A 14,994-nucleotide genomic window follows, 5' to 3' on the forward strand; every position below is an offset into this window, starting at 1 on the left:
TCACGCATAAACATCTCACAGAATGAAAACAACAAATAAACGTGTATGAACTATGTTACATCAAGGAATTCAAGAGTCAAAACCTCCCAAACGGAACGCAAGAGACATAACATGTGATACCTGTGTAGAACAAATAGGAGGTATGTACGTCTGATCTCCTTTCTCGCTCTTGCAGAACGGACATTACGACACAGACATAAATTTGAACTTAGCGAACAGACATGTCAATGACCGGAGGAATAGTTCATAATTTTGTGAACAAAAAGAAAATGTCACGAGAGACATTTGAGGACAAATCTCCCCCTCCGCATTCCGACACCGTAACCACACAACCACGACGCCACAGCTGTTCAAATTTGGTCCACGTTGCGCATCTTGAGCATGGACCGTTCTATTTTCTACATCTACATCTACATACATACTCCGCAATCCACCATACGGTGCGTGGAGGATGGGTTCCTCGTACCACAACTAACATCTTCTCTCCCTGTTCCAAACAGAACTAGGGAAAAATGGCTGCCTATATGCCTCTGTACGAGCCCTAATCTTTCTTATCTTATCTTTGTGGTCTTTCCGCGAAATATAAGTTGGCGGCAGTAAAATTGTACTGCAGTCAGCCTCAAATGCTGGTTCTTTAAATTTCCTCAGTAGCGATTCACGAAAAGAACGCCTCCTTTCCTCCATAGACTCCCACCCGAGTTCCTGAAGCATTTCCCTAGCACTCACGTGACGATCAAACCTACCAGTAACAATTCCAGCAGCCCGCCTCTGAATTGCTTCTATGTCCTCCCTCAATCCGACCTGATAGGGATCCCAAACGCTCGAGCAGTACTCAAGAATAGGTCGTATTAGTGTTTTATAAGCGGTCTCCTTCTTTTGTCACAGTTCAGTACACCTTCTCCATGTTCTCATGCCTGATCTGTGTTCAAGTTCGGACGGGCTATCCGCTGATCCATTTGAACACTAAATATGAGGGGGGGGGGGGGGGGAGGAGCGATGGGCAGTTTCCTTTGTCATGTCATTCATGTGAAAGGTTTCCGATGTGATTATGGCCGCACGACGGGCATTAACAGACTCTGAACGCGGAATGGTTGTGGAGCTAGACGTATTGGACATTCCCTTCCGGAAATCGTTAGGCAATTCGTTATTCCTAGGTCCACCGTGTCAAGAGTGTGCCGAGAATGCCAAATTTCAGGTATTATCACTCCCCACGGACAACGGAATGGCCGACGGCCTTCGCATAACGACTGGGAGCAGCGGCGTTTGCGTAGAATTGTCAGTGCTAACAGACTAGCAAAATTGCGCGAAATGACAGCAGAAATCAATGTGGGAGGTACGACCAACGTATCCGCTAGGACACTGCGGCGAAATTTGGCGTTAATGGGCTATGGCAGTAGACGACCGATGCAGGTGCCTTTGCCAACAGCACGGCTCCTCTCCTGGGCTCACCCAAGTTATCAGAATGCACTGTGCAAGGTGGTGGTGTCGACTCCGCACAAAATTTCTATACTGCTTTTGAATTTCATGAGGAAAACAACAGAACTCGGGATAATTTCAATCTTGTAAGAAAGTTATTTGCCAATTAGTGAAAAAATATGACTGCAATTGCAAATATCTTGCCAAGTGTTCTTGGAGAAAACCGTAATGACAGTTTTTGAGCTCATAATATTTTGTGAGGTAACTGCAATAGTGAGAGAACTATTTTCAGTGCTGGTGAAGTTGGCACCCGACTTTCGAGAAATACACATTTTTTCCCAGTATTCTTGGTAGATATGGTGTAGTTGTACAGTTTCCTGTACAAAATTTGAATAGTTCTGCAGCATTTTTCTGCAACTAAACATTGCAGCATAAAGATGTATCTAACTAAATTAAGATTACCATGACGATCTTCTTTATCTATTGTTTAGATGACATTTTCCATCCGGTATCGGCCGTGGCATCTGACACGTTTTGGAAGGCAGGATAAGACGGTGTGAAGAGAATTCGTCTAGCATCTATCACTTTAAATTCTTCCTAGCCGAGAATACTTTTCATTTCTGATAGATTGTACATCTTTGTGGCTGTTGTGGTTCATAAATATCAGTTACCCCAGAGCTTGAAAGACATGATGCCGAAACTTTCGCCTTTTCTTTTGACATAATTCCACGATAGTATTCTGTTTAATAAATGTTCTGGAGCTGGTGTGTAGTCATGAACGTCTTCCAAACGTGAAAATAAATTTTCTCAGTCTCCAGTAACTATATTAAGAGTGCACCGCGAATTCTTATCACAGAATCTCCGTAGTTCTACAGATTTTAGAACGCTTCCCTATGCCGATTAAATTTACGTTACCACAGTAATTAAAAAGTTTCAAAATCTACCTCTTCCACAATTTTAATTTAAATGGCTTAGTTAAATTAGACAACGAAACAATGTAATCTTGCGGGGGATCGAACTTTCATGCTACCTGAGGACAAAGTTTTGTTAGTTCGAGTAAGTGTTTAACTGACATTTTTCGGTAGAACTCTTGAGATGTTATGCAGCTCTGCGATCATAACTGTTGTAAGAATTTGTTTTTTATGGACTGAAAGTGGGCCCGTCATTACAGCAATTATCTCATCAACTACTGTGTGCACAAAAAATTTCACGAGGGTTTTCTGTAGAACTTTTGGGGAGCTATTCAGAACTTTGATCACAATTTTTTTCCGTAAATTGGTGAATATTTTCTTACAAGATTAAAATTTTCTCGAGTACTATTGTTTTTTTTGGCGAAATTCTGCAAAATTATTTTGTACAGAGAATTCAAGAACTATAGCGTATCTCTCAAGAACTCTGAAGAAAATGCATATTGCTCGAATGTGGGTGCCAGCATGAGACTGCTCTCGCCTGCCGTCCCGCTGCTCGACCTATACAGGGTGTTACAAAAAGGTACGGCCAAACTTTCAGGAAATAAAATATGTTATGTGGGCATGTGTCCGGAAACGCTTACTTTCCATGTTAGAGCTCATTTTATTACTTCAAATCACATTAATCATGGAATGGAAACACACAGCAACAGAACGTACCAGCGTGACTTCAAATACTTTGTTACAGGAAATGTTCAAAATGTCCTCCGTTAGCGAGGATATATGCGTCCACCCTCCGTCGCATGGAATCCCTGATGCGCTGATGCAGCCCTGGAGAATGGCATATTGTATCACAGCCGTCCACAGTACGAGCACGAAGAGTCTCTACATTTGGTACCGGGGTTGCGTAGACAAGAGCTTTCAAATGCCCCCATAAATGAAAGTCAAGAGGGTTGAGGTCAGGAGAGCGTGGAGGGCATGGAATTGGTCCGCCTCTACCAATCCATCGGTCACCGAAACTGTTGTTGAGAAGCGTACGAACACTTCGACTGAAATGTGCAGGATCTCCATCGTGCATGAACCACATATGGTGCCGTACTTGTAAAGGCACATGTTCTAGCAGCAAAGGTAGAGTATCCCGTATGAAATCATGGCGGTGAATCGAGGAACTACAGTACATACTGACGAAACTGAAATGAGCTCTAACATGGAAATTAAGCGTTTCCGGACACATGTCCACATAACATCTTTTCTTTATTTGTGTGTGAGGAATGTCTCCTGAAAGTTTGGCCGTACCTTTTTGTAACACCCTGTAGATCGCGGCGCGTTTATTCTTCCCGCGAAGGTAATGCCCCACTCCCAGCCTGTGTCGGCGTACGCGCTGCGACGTTTCCCTGCTACGACTAACGGCCCGCAGTATGCACGGGGCCCCTCTCATCGCATATGCACTCGTACCTGGCCATGTGCAATGTTCACAACCGCAATTACTATTGATATTTTAATGATTTCACTAATTCCGCTGACGTAATTAAATTTCACAGCAATAGCTTTTACTGTAATTGGCTCGCCGTAAAAATCGATTTTTGTTTTTCTCTCTGTGTTTCTTTAGGAAACAGCAAATATGACTGCAGTGAGCTATTGAGTGTGAAAGGGCTGTGACAGAAATAACTCAGCAAATTAATGTCTCAGTTAGTAAGCCAGTAAGTCAACATATTTTGCATATTTTCAGTCACTGATCTGTTATGGTATAATATACTGGGCTAATTCCTCACTTAGCAGAAAGTATTAATTCTACGAAAGGAAGCCGACTGCACCCTCTGTGGTACAAATGAATATATAGTCCGGAGCGCAGGGCCTTGACTGTTGACAAATTTCGGCTGGTCGACTCCTTTTGCAATCCGTACTCGGGTATTGCCGGAGCACTCGATACAGCGACGTGGGAAACTACAGAGTCACGCCATGTGGCAAATTCCCTGACATCTAAAGCACAACGGCTTGCCACGTTTAGCGTGAAGATCTTCTATCATAACTCTGCAGGCAGCAAGGTAGTTGACGGTGTACATTTCCGTATTGAACTCCATGTACGGGGCCACCATCAGAAATAGTGGGTTCGCAAAGCCAGTGTTCAGAGATTTAAGTCACTGTGTGGGTCCTAAAATGAGCCTCAACCAAGATGTTCTGCATTATGATCAGATCCATGTTGGAAGGCAGGTCCCACAGAACGAGTTTCAAGGGCTCGGTAGGGACTGTTGCAAAGGTGTAAAATGGAAGGTTGTTCCAGAAACAAAATTCCGCAACCTTACATTGAGTCTCAGTCGTTCGCTAGCGACTCGTTTATAATTTTTTTTTTTTTCAACAGGCTTGGATCTGAAGATGTGACCGTCAACACGACCTTCCTCAGTTTGTGGCACAGTTACCCAGGGTAGTGCATCACTAGCGGTAGTAGTTTTAAAGTTTCAGTGGGGATGACTGCTTCTTGCTGTTCTGCTGTAACTTCCTGAATGCTGGTGCGTCCTCTTCAGCCACCGCGTCGAAAGAATTATATACAGGGTGGCGCACGAAATGTGTTACCGATTGTTTCTTTCACAATCTACGACGCACATTAGATATCCCGCTGAGATCTCTATAGAAGTACCAGCAGAGCTTGTTACGAAATGCCGTGCAATTCACGATACTGCCGCTAGGAGACTAGTAAGCAGCAATGGCTGACAATGGAAGACTGACGACACAGAAACGATCGGCAATTGTGTTACTTTTTCATGAAACGAAAAGCCTTGTTGTGACTCAGAGGCGTTTTCCCTTGCAAGAAGACCATTCACAGATTGTACGATAAATTTGTACAGGAAGGAACAGTATTGGAAGCGAAGCGACCTCGGCCTAAGCCTGTTTGTTCGCCGGAGAATATTGAAGCGGTACGAGTTGCTGTACAGAGAAGTCCCGGGAAATCGTGTAGAAAGGCAGCAGTGCAACTGGGAATATCCAGACGCTCCGTTCAACGCATTCTTAAAAGTGACCTCCATACCCATACAAGATGACCTGTGCACAGAAGCTCAGTGAAGAACACAAGCAGTGTTGCTCAGTGGGCGGAGGATAGGGAAGAATCTCTCAACAACGTTTGGTTTTCAGACGAGGCGCATTTTCATTTAGACGGTGTGATTAACAAACAAAATGTACGCTTTTGGGCCACTGAAAATTCACAAGTGCTTCATGAACGACAACATTATGCTCCGAGGATTACAGCGTGGGCAGCAGTTTCCAGTCACGGACTTATTGGACCCTTTTTCTTTGAAGAAACTGTGAACAGCGAGCGTTATTTGCGCATGCTTCGCAATAGCTTCATTCCACAGCTTCTTGCTACTGCCTTGCCCTTCCTCACGCAGTGGTTCATGCAAGATGGAGCAAGGCCACATACTGCAAACACTGTGTTGGAGTTTCTACACGAGCATTTCGACATGCGGATCAGTTCACTCGGGTTTCCAGGTCACTTCAATGACGGACAAAATAGGCCCCCCAATAGTCCAGACCTCAATCCGTGTGACTTTTTTATTTAAGGGTACCTAAAGGAAAAAAATTTCCCGAAACGTCCACGTGATTTAATGGAGCTCAGAAGACTTATTCTTCAAGCTTGCAGTGAAATTACGGAAGACATGTGCCGTAGGGTAATCACTAACTTCTGTGTTCGTTTGAAGGAAGTTAGGAAACGAAATGGTGGACATATTGAGCATGTGCTGAGTTAGAACAAATCTCCATGGACGGCTCTTCATTGCAGTATATGTTCCTTTCAGATTTTATTGACAATAAAGTTTATATTCAAAAACAAAATGGTAACACATTTCGTGCGCCACCCTGTATGTGTACAGTGTAGCGGCTCCTCAGCGTGCAGGGGACGTACTGTAATGGTGCGTTTTGACTTTTGGAAGTCTCGCACATTGTTGGGCGCCTGAGTGCTGGAAGCAGACTGTGGCGATGGTGACGCGTCTCGCTCGCACGCACAATGATGCACTCGCGTCGTTGGCGTCGCTGGCCTGACTGTCGCCGACTCAGTTGGTAAGAACCGGCAGAGAAGCAAGACCCTGCTCGGCGGAATCTAAATCACTATCTGCGGTGGCTGCCGATGACGTGCACATACCCGTATTCCTCTCGGAGCCCCTCTCCGTAGCTTGGTTCGTCGCAGTGGGGCGACTGGCTGCAGTTTCCGACGCGCAGATATCCGAAGGTTGCCGATCGGCCAATCCACGAGCGTCCTCGTCCGAGACCACAGTAGAAACGTCCGTCGCGCTCGACATTTCGCGCTCGAATGAACTCATGAAGTTGCCGAGCACAGATAACTGCTAAATGAATGATTCCCCATTCTTTTCTGCTCCAATTATATAGGGCGAACCACCTGAAACTTGCACCGCAAATATTCCAGAAGTGGAAAGTTTTATTGACCTACTGGTTTTCGCTGAATGAATTGGTAGTCAGGCGCTCGTATTGTAAGCGAATCAATGGATTGTAATAATACTTAGAAAGCATATTTTTGGTACCAACATTCACTTTTTTAAAGGAACAATGCCTACTGACATTAATATACTGAAAGTAGGGTAAATGAGAATGTCAGTGGTATTTGTTGCAGGCTTCTAGTCCGAGTTGTTCACGAGATATCGAAAAGTTTACACACCGACACTTGTTTGTGCCATTCAACCTTCGTAGTTCCTAGGTGCGATGTTGTTATGTTTGCTTACGCAGTGCTCCTTGAGTGCGTTGCGGCTTGTTAGTCCGTTAGTGCGCGACCAAGTAGTAGGTCGTGAGTGGGCGATGAGATTTACCGATGCAAAAAAAGCCGATATGCTCAATGGTGCATTGAGAGTGTAGGAAGAATGCAGTTCATTCTTGTACGGAGTATGCGGCAGGTTATCCCAGTACACGTGAAACACCTCCGCAATTTTTTATCAGTTACGTGAAGTCATGGTGTAACAATTAGACAACGTGGAAACAAGTTTCGACAGAAGAGAGGGGAAATCAATGTTCTAGCTGCTGTTGCAATTCATCCGCACGTTAGCTCCAGCGCAGTCGTACTAGGAAGTGGCATGAGCCAGGCAAGTGTCCTACACATTATGCAGCAACATAGGTTCCATCCACGATAATGAGAATCTTGTAAACATCTGTACATGGGTATTAAGAGAAGATACTCCAGACGTATCATGGTAAACCGCGGAAATACGCACTATTGGTCTGTTGACAATCCCCACTGGCTTCGTCAGGTGGAACGTCAGCGTTCACGGAGTGTAAAGGTGTGGTGTGGGATAGTGAGCCATCATTCCATAGGCCCCTTTTTTCATAGATGAAACGCTGAACGCGCTCAAGTATCGCAGCTTCCTAACAAACCATCTTCTACGGATGGTAGAAGACGTTCCTGTGAAGACTAGCAGGAACCTGTGGTACCAACATGATGGTTGTCCACCCCATAGGACGCGAAGTTGTACGACCTGTCTTCAACGAATTGTTTCCAGATCGTTGGGTTGGAGCCGCGCGGGATTAGCCGACCGGTCTAAGGCTGGACTGTGCGGCTGGTCCCGGCGGAGGTTCGAGTCCTCCCTCGGGCATGGATGTGTGTATTTCTCCTTAGGATAATTTAGGTTAAGTAGTGTGTAAGCTTAGGAACTGATGACCTTAGCAGTTAAGTCCCATAAGATTTCACACACATTTGAACATTTTTGTTGGGTTGGACGCGGACGACCTGTAACTTGGCCAGCCTGTTCCCCGAATTTGACACCTGTCGACCTTTTTCTATGGGGAACGCTGAAAGACGCTATTTACAAGAACATACCAGCTACACGCGATGATTATCAATGATGTATTACTGCAACCTGCTCGCACATCTCCGCTGAAACGCTAACATGTGTGCATCATTCGTTCCATACCAGACTGGAAGCGTGCATTGACACTGTTGGTGGTCATTTTGACCACACCTTTGATAGACAGTTGTCTCGTTACTGGACACAATCCACATAACTAAGGTGTGCACTTCTGTTGTTCGTTAGTGTCTGCTACCACAGGTATAGTACAAGTGTTGGTGTGGGAACTTTTAAAACTAAGATACCTCGTAAACGACCCGCACTAGAATCATGAAACAAATACCGCTGACATTGTAATTTACCCTATTTTTAGTTTGTTTAGTGTCAATAGACCTCCTTCTATTCAAAAAGTGTATGTTTGCACAAAAATACGCTTTCTAAGGATTATTACAATCTATTGACTGGCTCAAAATATGAATCGTGACTACCAATCCATTCCGTGAAAACCTCACATCAGTAGCACTTTCCATTTCCACAATATTTGCGGTGCGAGTTTTAGATGATTCACCCAATATACCTTTCAATATCGGGTCACCACCAGCTGCCATTCAATCTCGGGATGGGCAGTGGTCATAATGTCGTCAGTGTCTTAACGTCATGTCATGGAGGTTTTTCAGTACTACTATAACGTCCTTGCGGATTCCGCTTCTGTCCCATATTAGGTTCCTGAGTACTCTTTCAAAGGCTTTGCCATAGTATGTAAGCCGGCCAGTGTGGCCGTGCGGTTCTAGGCGCTTCAGTCTGGAACCGCGTGACCGCTACGGTCGCCGGTTCGAATCCTGCCTCGGGCATGGATGCGTGTGATGTCTTTAGGTTGGTTAGGTTTAAGTAGTTCTAAGTTCTAGGGGACTGATAACCTCAGATGTTAAGTCCCATAGTGCTCAGAGCCATTTGAACCATAGTATGTAAATACAATGTAGGTGACGCGGTTTCACTCTCTTCTTTCGTCAATTCGCTATTTTGTGGCGAAAACATTACCAACTACTCTTGCGAAATCTACATTTCAGTTGCTGGCCGCAGTGGCCGAGCGGTTCTAGGTGCTTCAGTCTGGAACCGCGCGACCGCTACAGTCGCAGGTTCGAATCCTGCCTCGGGCATGGATGTTTGTGATGTTCTTAGGTTATTTAGGTTTAAGTAGTTCTAAGTTCTAGGGGACTGATGACCTCAGGTGTTAAGTCCCATAGTGCTCAAAGCCATTTGAACCATTTGCATTTCTGTTATTTTTCGCCTAATCTAAAAAAAACTTTTTTGGCCTGGCGTCGTCGACAAGGGATGTTATAAAATGTAATTGCGTCTGTTAGTAATTACGTAACAGACTCGTAATGCTTTCCCATATAAATAGAACTTACCTCTAATTGCTTTTTGCAATGCAATGGAAAGCATGGTGTATCAGCACCAAGTAAGAACAATTTGGTACAATTTCTTGTCTTCGAGAATACACGTGAGGAAATTGAGTCACTTTCGGTTTCTTGTGTTTCGACTCAGAGGTGAAAAGGTGACGAAAACGCAGACAACGGCGATATAGATGCTCAAAGAGAGTATCCTAGACCGTAGAAAGATCGCAACAAGGCGACACAAGTAATCACGAATATAAACGGAAAGGCTGGTGCCACTGTCAGAGACGGTGCACTATGCACCTCTCTGTGACTATTATCTGATTTTTGTTAGGAAGTGTTCAGTAGGTAGACTGCTAATGCTATTTTAAGAAAAGTAAAAGTAAAAGTAATACCGAAAATGACAAGGAAGGAGACGAATCACCGCATGCCAAAACGGCCGCACTCAGACTTAATGAAATCGTAACTGTACAGAAATGACTCCTTTTCTGCACCATGGCTGGTAACCTTTAAACACTGCTGGCCCCTTCCAGCGCTAGGAAAAGTTGCTAAGACTCCTAATATTTGATTAAGGTTGAAGGCTGCCGTCGTGCTTCTTTCCTACAAGTGCGAAATTGCAGTACAAACCAATCATTCTTAAATATTGCAGAAAATCACTCATATCGTTCTAAAACTGAGATATTTCGTGGCTAAGCCTAGGCGTGTGATCCGTAAATAGACAAAATCTATTACAAAACGTCACAAATAATGAGCGATTATTAGATTGTGAGGGGTGCGACTATCGATGGTGGTATGACGTAATCAGTCGTACCACGGGCGCCCTTGCGATAGTTTGTAGGGGGGGGGGCTATTTTTAATACACTGATAAAAAAATTAATGTAGAATTATGAAATTTCGGGAATACATTTGTCTAGGTAACATATTTAAGTGATTGACATTGCAAGATCGAGGGTTAATGTAAGTGCAAGATAAGCTATTGGAAGTCCGAAATGCTGGTACATTAATGATTGATGTAACTGTCATAATGTTGAATGCAAGCATGCAAACGTGCATTCATTGTGTTGTTCAGGTGCCAAATGTCAGTTTGTGGGATGGAGTATCATCCCTGTTGCAATTGGTCTGTCAATGTAGGGACGGTTAATGCTGTTTGCGGATGACGCTGGAGTTGTCGTCCAGTGATGTGACATATGTCCTCGATTGGGGGCAGATCTGGTCATCGCGCAGGCTAAGGCAACATGTCGACACTGTGTAGAACCTGTTGAGTTACATCAGCGGTATGTGGGCGAGAGTTATCGTGTTGGAAAACACCTCCTTGAACGCTGTTCATGGATGGCGGCAGCACAACAGGTCGAATCACGAGACTGACGTACAAATCTGCAGCCAAGGCGCGTGGGATAATCACGAGATTGCTCTAGCTGTCACACGAAATCGCATCCCAGACTCTAGATCTAGATCTGTGGTTCCCAACATGTGGGTAAGATATAATTATTTGTAAATGATCATAACTATTATCACTTTTCATAAGACTGTAATATCGAGTACACAAGTTTCAAACACTAACTTTAACACGTGACACAATGTGGTGGATGTTGTAGCGTGTGAAACGAATGTATGAATAACGTCTTTCTCATATAGTCCACACACACACACACACACACACACACACACACACACACACACACACACACACACACACTTTGTACCACGCATCGTTGAGAGTAAAACTGAGACATATACATCATATATGCTTAAACAACTCATCAAAATGCCATCTTCGAGTGTAGATACGGTATTTCTCGCAGTGGTTCAGAAATTTCTTCATTACTCATTTTGCAACAGATAAACGAAATACTTGACAGCACAACACAACAGTAGCTATGGTACGGCTGTTAAATTGCTGTGAGGCCTACACACCATTATTATTATTATTACTATTATTGTTATTACTGGTGGCAGTGCACAGACATACAGAATTGCCAGCCTGAAGTCTTCCGCTGTCACTTTAGAAGCAAGGAGTCCAGCAGCCAAGTGATTTAGAAATAGTGCTTTATGCTAGGCAAGGGCGATCGTTGTTCAGGTTTCGCGTGGAAGCGTTTTATGCAGTCGGGTCGCACCAGAAATATATAAACGGTTTGTAGATGTTGATAAAACATGGGTAGGGCAGCGTCTCCCAGGGATTTTTTTTTCTTTTTGCTCACTGGAACAACTCGGCACCAGAGATTTAACACAGTACACGTGTATCAAATCGCAATGTCAAGAAAAGTTCACCCTGCAGCGGCAACTGTTCGAAGAGTGTGGCTGGTAGCAATTGAAAACATGATGGCATAGTCGCAAAGACTACCCACTAGCGCCGGCATGTATCGAACAGAAGTCGGGAGCAAAATGTCACTGCTACAGTGTCTGGTAGTAGCCCCTGCTGTTTATACTATCTGGTGATTTTGTTGTTGTGATCATAAGAAATTGTTCTAAAAATGGAATTTCAGAACAGTTTTTTGTAAAAAATGATTTATCATTGCAAGTTTTATCACGAGTTTCCAAAACTCGAAACTTGTGATTTTTTTATGGCTGGAAGGATGGGAGAGGGGGGGGGGGGGGGGATGGTATGCTTGAAGAGATGCGTTCCGGCACCTAAAATTATGGAAATTAGGGATTGGTGCCTTTGATTAACAAAATTTACAGATAAAGAAGAAGACAGAGGTGACTTGGTACCTGAAGAAACAGAGGACGATACCAAATTATTGGCTGCCGATTACCTTGGTCTGAAGGAGGATGAGGACTGGGAAGTTGTCTTACAAACTGCTGCTCGGCGGCCCCTGAAGACGACAGAGCTTCTCCAAAAAGAGGCAGCTTTGTACTTCTATCCGAGCTCCAAGCCAGGTAATAGTCATTTATCTAGTTTTCTCCTTTGTTTCTAATATTTCATTTGCCTTCTAAACAGAACTTCTTTATCCTCTCGCCATGAATTTATCGTCTTTCTGCAGTGTGTTAACTGTAAGTCCCGAATCAGTAGAAGTCGATAGGTTTCAGCGAGCAATCCTGTTTTTGGTTGCATATTACCCCGTTGACAGTGCTCCGTGAGATAGCCATTATTGTCTGCTGTGGAACTGTTTTGTGCTTCAATTTATTTCGTGCTCTTCCCTCTCAGTAAGATACCTGTACGTAATGTTTGCAATGGTATCGCTTTTATGCACTAAAGAGAAATGGGAAAAGAAAGAATAACAAGAATAATCTGCCGTTACATTTTTCTCGGTGGCATTGATATTGTTGGTTGTCTGGGTGATTATGATGTCTCAACTGCATAGTATGTTTCTGGGAGGACAACTTTTTTGGTAACAACCAACTTTGGATTTGGTGGAAAGAAATTTCTCGCTAAAGATATCACAGATGATTCCTTAAGATTCAAGCAGTTTTTATGCTCGGTGTTTACAGACGACTATGCCATTGCTAATGTTTTCGACATATTCACTTAAGTAATTAAAAGTATTTAACCTGCATGATGCTGCCGTATCTCGCCATGAGGCATCCCGGGTCTGCGTTCTTGTTGTCCATAGTAACAGATTTGAAGGACAATTTTGACAGCGATTTCTGAAAGTTTTCATAAGATTCTGTACAGTTGTTAATATTTTCAAGAATATTATTTTAATTTTGGAGCTCTTTTCACAGAACATGTTGAACATTAATCAGACCGCCTGTAATCAAACTTAGCAATTCTTTATGGACTTTTTTAATGTTATATGTTCCACCATGTCAATTTTCGCCATCTCAACAGTGTTAACAGGCTCCATCCGAAAAAATTTACGACAATAATACAGGGCTACGCCAGGCAAGTCTACATTTACACTTTTGAAAATAATGTAGTCTGACTCCAAGAGAAATTTTGATTAATTAACGAGAAAGAAATGAACATATTCAACCTAATATTTATCTATACCCATGGAAGAGCCACCAACCCAGACCATTAGCGAAAATAAGGAAGATGTGTATGAAGAAGAAACATGTGTATGAAGAAGAAATTGGCTACACATTTCACATTCTCGAAATTTGAGCAAAAATTAATTATCTTGACAATTAAAAGGCAAGACAAGATCTTAAAATCACTTCCAAGTCATTGATTCCTGGTATAATGAGGCAAACGTACATTCCTTTGCAGTATGCCTTTTGGATCCATATTTTCAAATTAAACATCTTTCAAATGACTGGTATCAGAATTGTAACGATAAACAAGCTGTCTGAAACATGAAAATGTGTTCAGGGATGGCCAGTCAGACAAATAAGTTCTCTAATTCCAAAGAGACTGTAAATACAACGCATAAAGAAAAAAAGGAAAAATAAGAAAAAAGACCTTGAAGCATCGAAAAGGGGGAGGAAACAAATGAAACTTCATAGATTGAGAGGGTATGTGATTTTATATCAGGGATTACAGTATCGAGTCAAATTTATAAAGAACAGGGCAATATGAGACCACTTCTCAGGATGAACTGGATGAGTGCACTGATTCAGTTGGGAAGGGTGGCGTAAAGCCATTGTATCATCTCCCAATGCCAACTGACCCGCATCTGTTGTAACTGGGCCTTGGTCTCAGGTATACATAATAATAATAACAATAATTTTATTGTCATTCGGCCATTACAGCAATAGACAACATCATATACATACTAAAATACAATTAATAATTTGAAAGAAACAACAGGTTTGTTGTTAACATTATAGTATTACATTACAGTTGATAAATTCCCTTGTCATAAAATGGGTGGAGGACTAGCCAGTCATGAATTGTTTGTTTGAATAATTGTTCAGGTAATTCTTGAACAGATTGTGGAAGATTATTAAATAATTTGTACCCCATGATTAGCTCAGGCACTGGGACTGAGTTCACATCTGATGCCTGAGCTAGTCCTGTAAATATTCTATTGGGGACATAACAGGGGACTGTACTGGCCACAGGAATAAGTGTATGCATAAGTTTTTTTGGTGGAGGACAGGGGATAGACTCTAAAATTCTAGTTTTTAGTGTAAATGAGTTAGTCAGTTTGAAGGAAGAACTAATTTTTCTAGTTGACACATAAAAACTTACTATACTGTAGAGAATTGATGGTTATCCTGTCAATATATGACTGTAACCTCTGTACTCCATATTCCAGAGGGGAGGTGGGGGGTGGAGACGGTCAAGTGCCCCCTCAACCTCCCCAGCCCCACCCCCTCGTTGGCGATAAAGTAATGCGAGTATCTCAACAGCATACAGACAGTTCACAGAGACACAAGCCATTTGTGGGACGGGCATTGTCTTCTTAAAATGGCACTATAATACTGTTGCATGAAACGTAACAAAATAGGACATAAGATTTCTGTGACCTGCTGACAGAGTTCCTTCAATCACTGTTAGCTGTGACCTGAAGATACACCTGATGGGTCTTCACACCATAATGCCAGGAGTAGTGCCACCATATTTGCTGATGTTGGTCAGCTGGAATAATGCAGAACTTTGATTTGTCACCGAAC

General features: G+C 43.0%; 1 protein-coding gene across 1 annotated transcript in view; it reads left to right on the top strand.

Moving 5' to 3' along the window:
• LOC126473567 (coiled-coil and C2 domain-containing protein 2A) overlaps positions 1 to 14,994 on the top strand; it is a 574,642-nt gene that overhangs the window by 204,525 nt on the left and 355,123 nt on the right. The window contains exon 7 of the mRNA XM_050100701.1: positions 12,175 to 12,372. Within this exon, the coding sequence (XP_049956658.1) occupies positions 12,175 to 12,372 (198 nt within the window). The remainder of the gene's footprint in view (positions 1 to 12,174; positions 12,373 to 14,994) is intronic.

The sequence above is a fragment of the Schistocerca serialis genome, chromosome 4, assembly GCF_023864345.2.
Source record: "Schistocerca serialis cubense isolate TAMUIC-IGC-003099 chromosome 4, iqSchSeri2.2, whole genome shotgun sequence".
NCBI lineage: Eukaryota > Metazoa > Arthropoda > Insecta > Orthoptera > Acrididae > Schistocerca > Schistocerca serialis.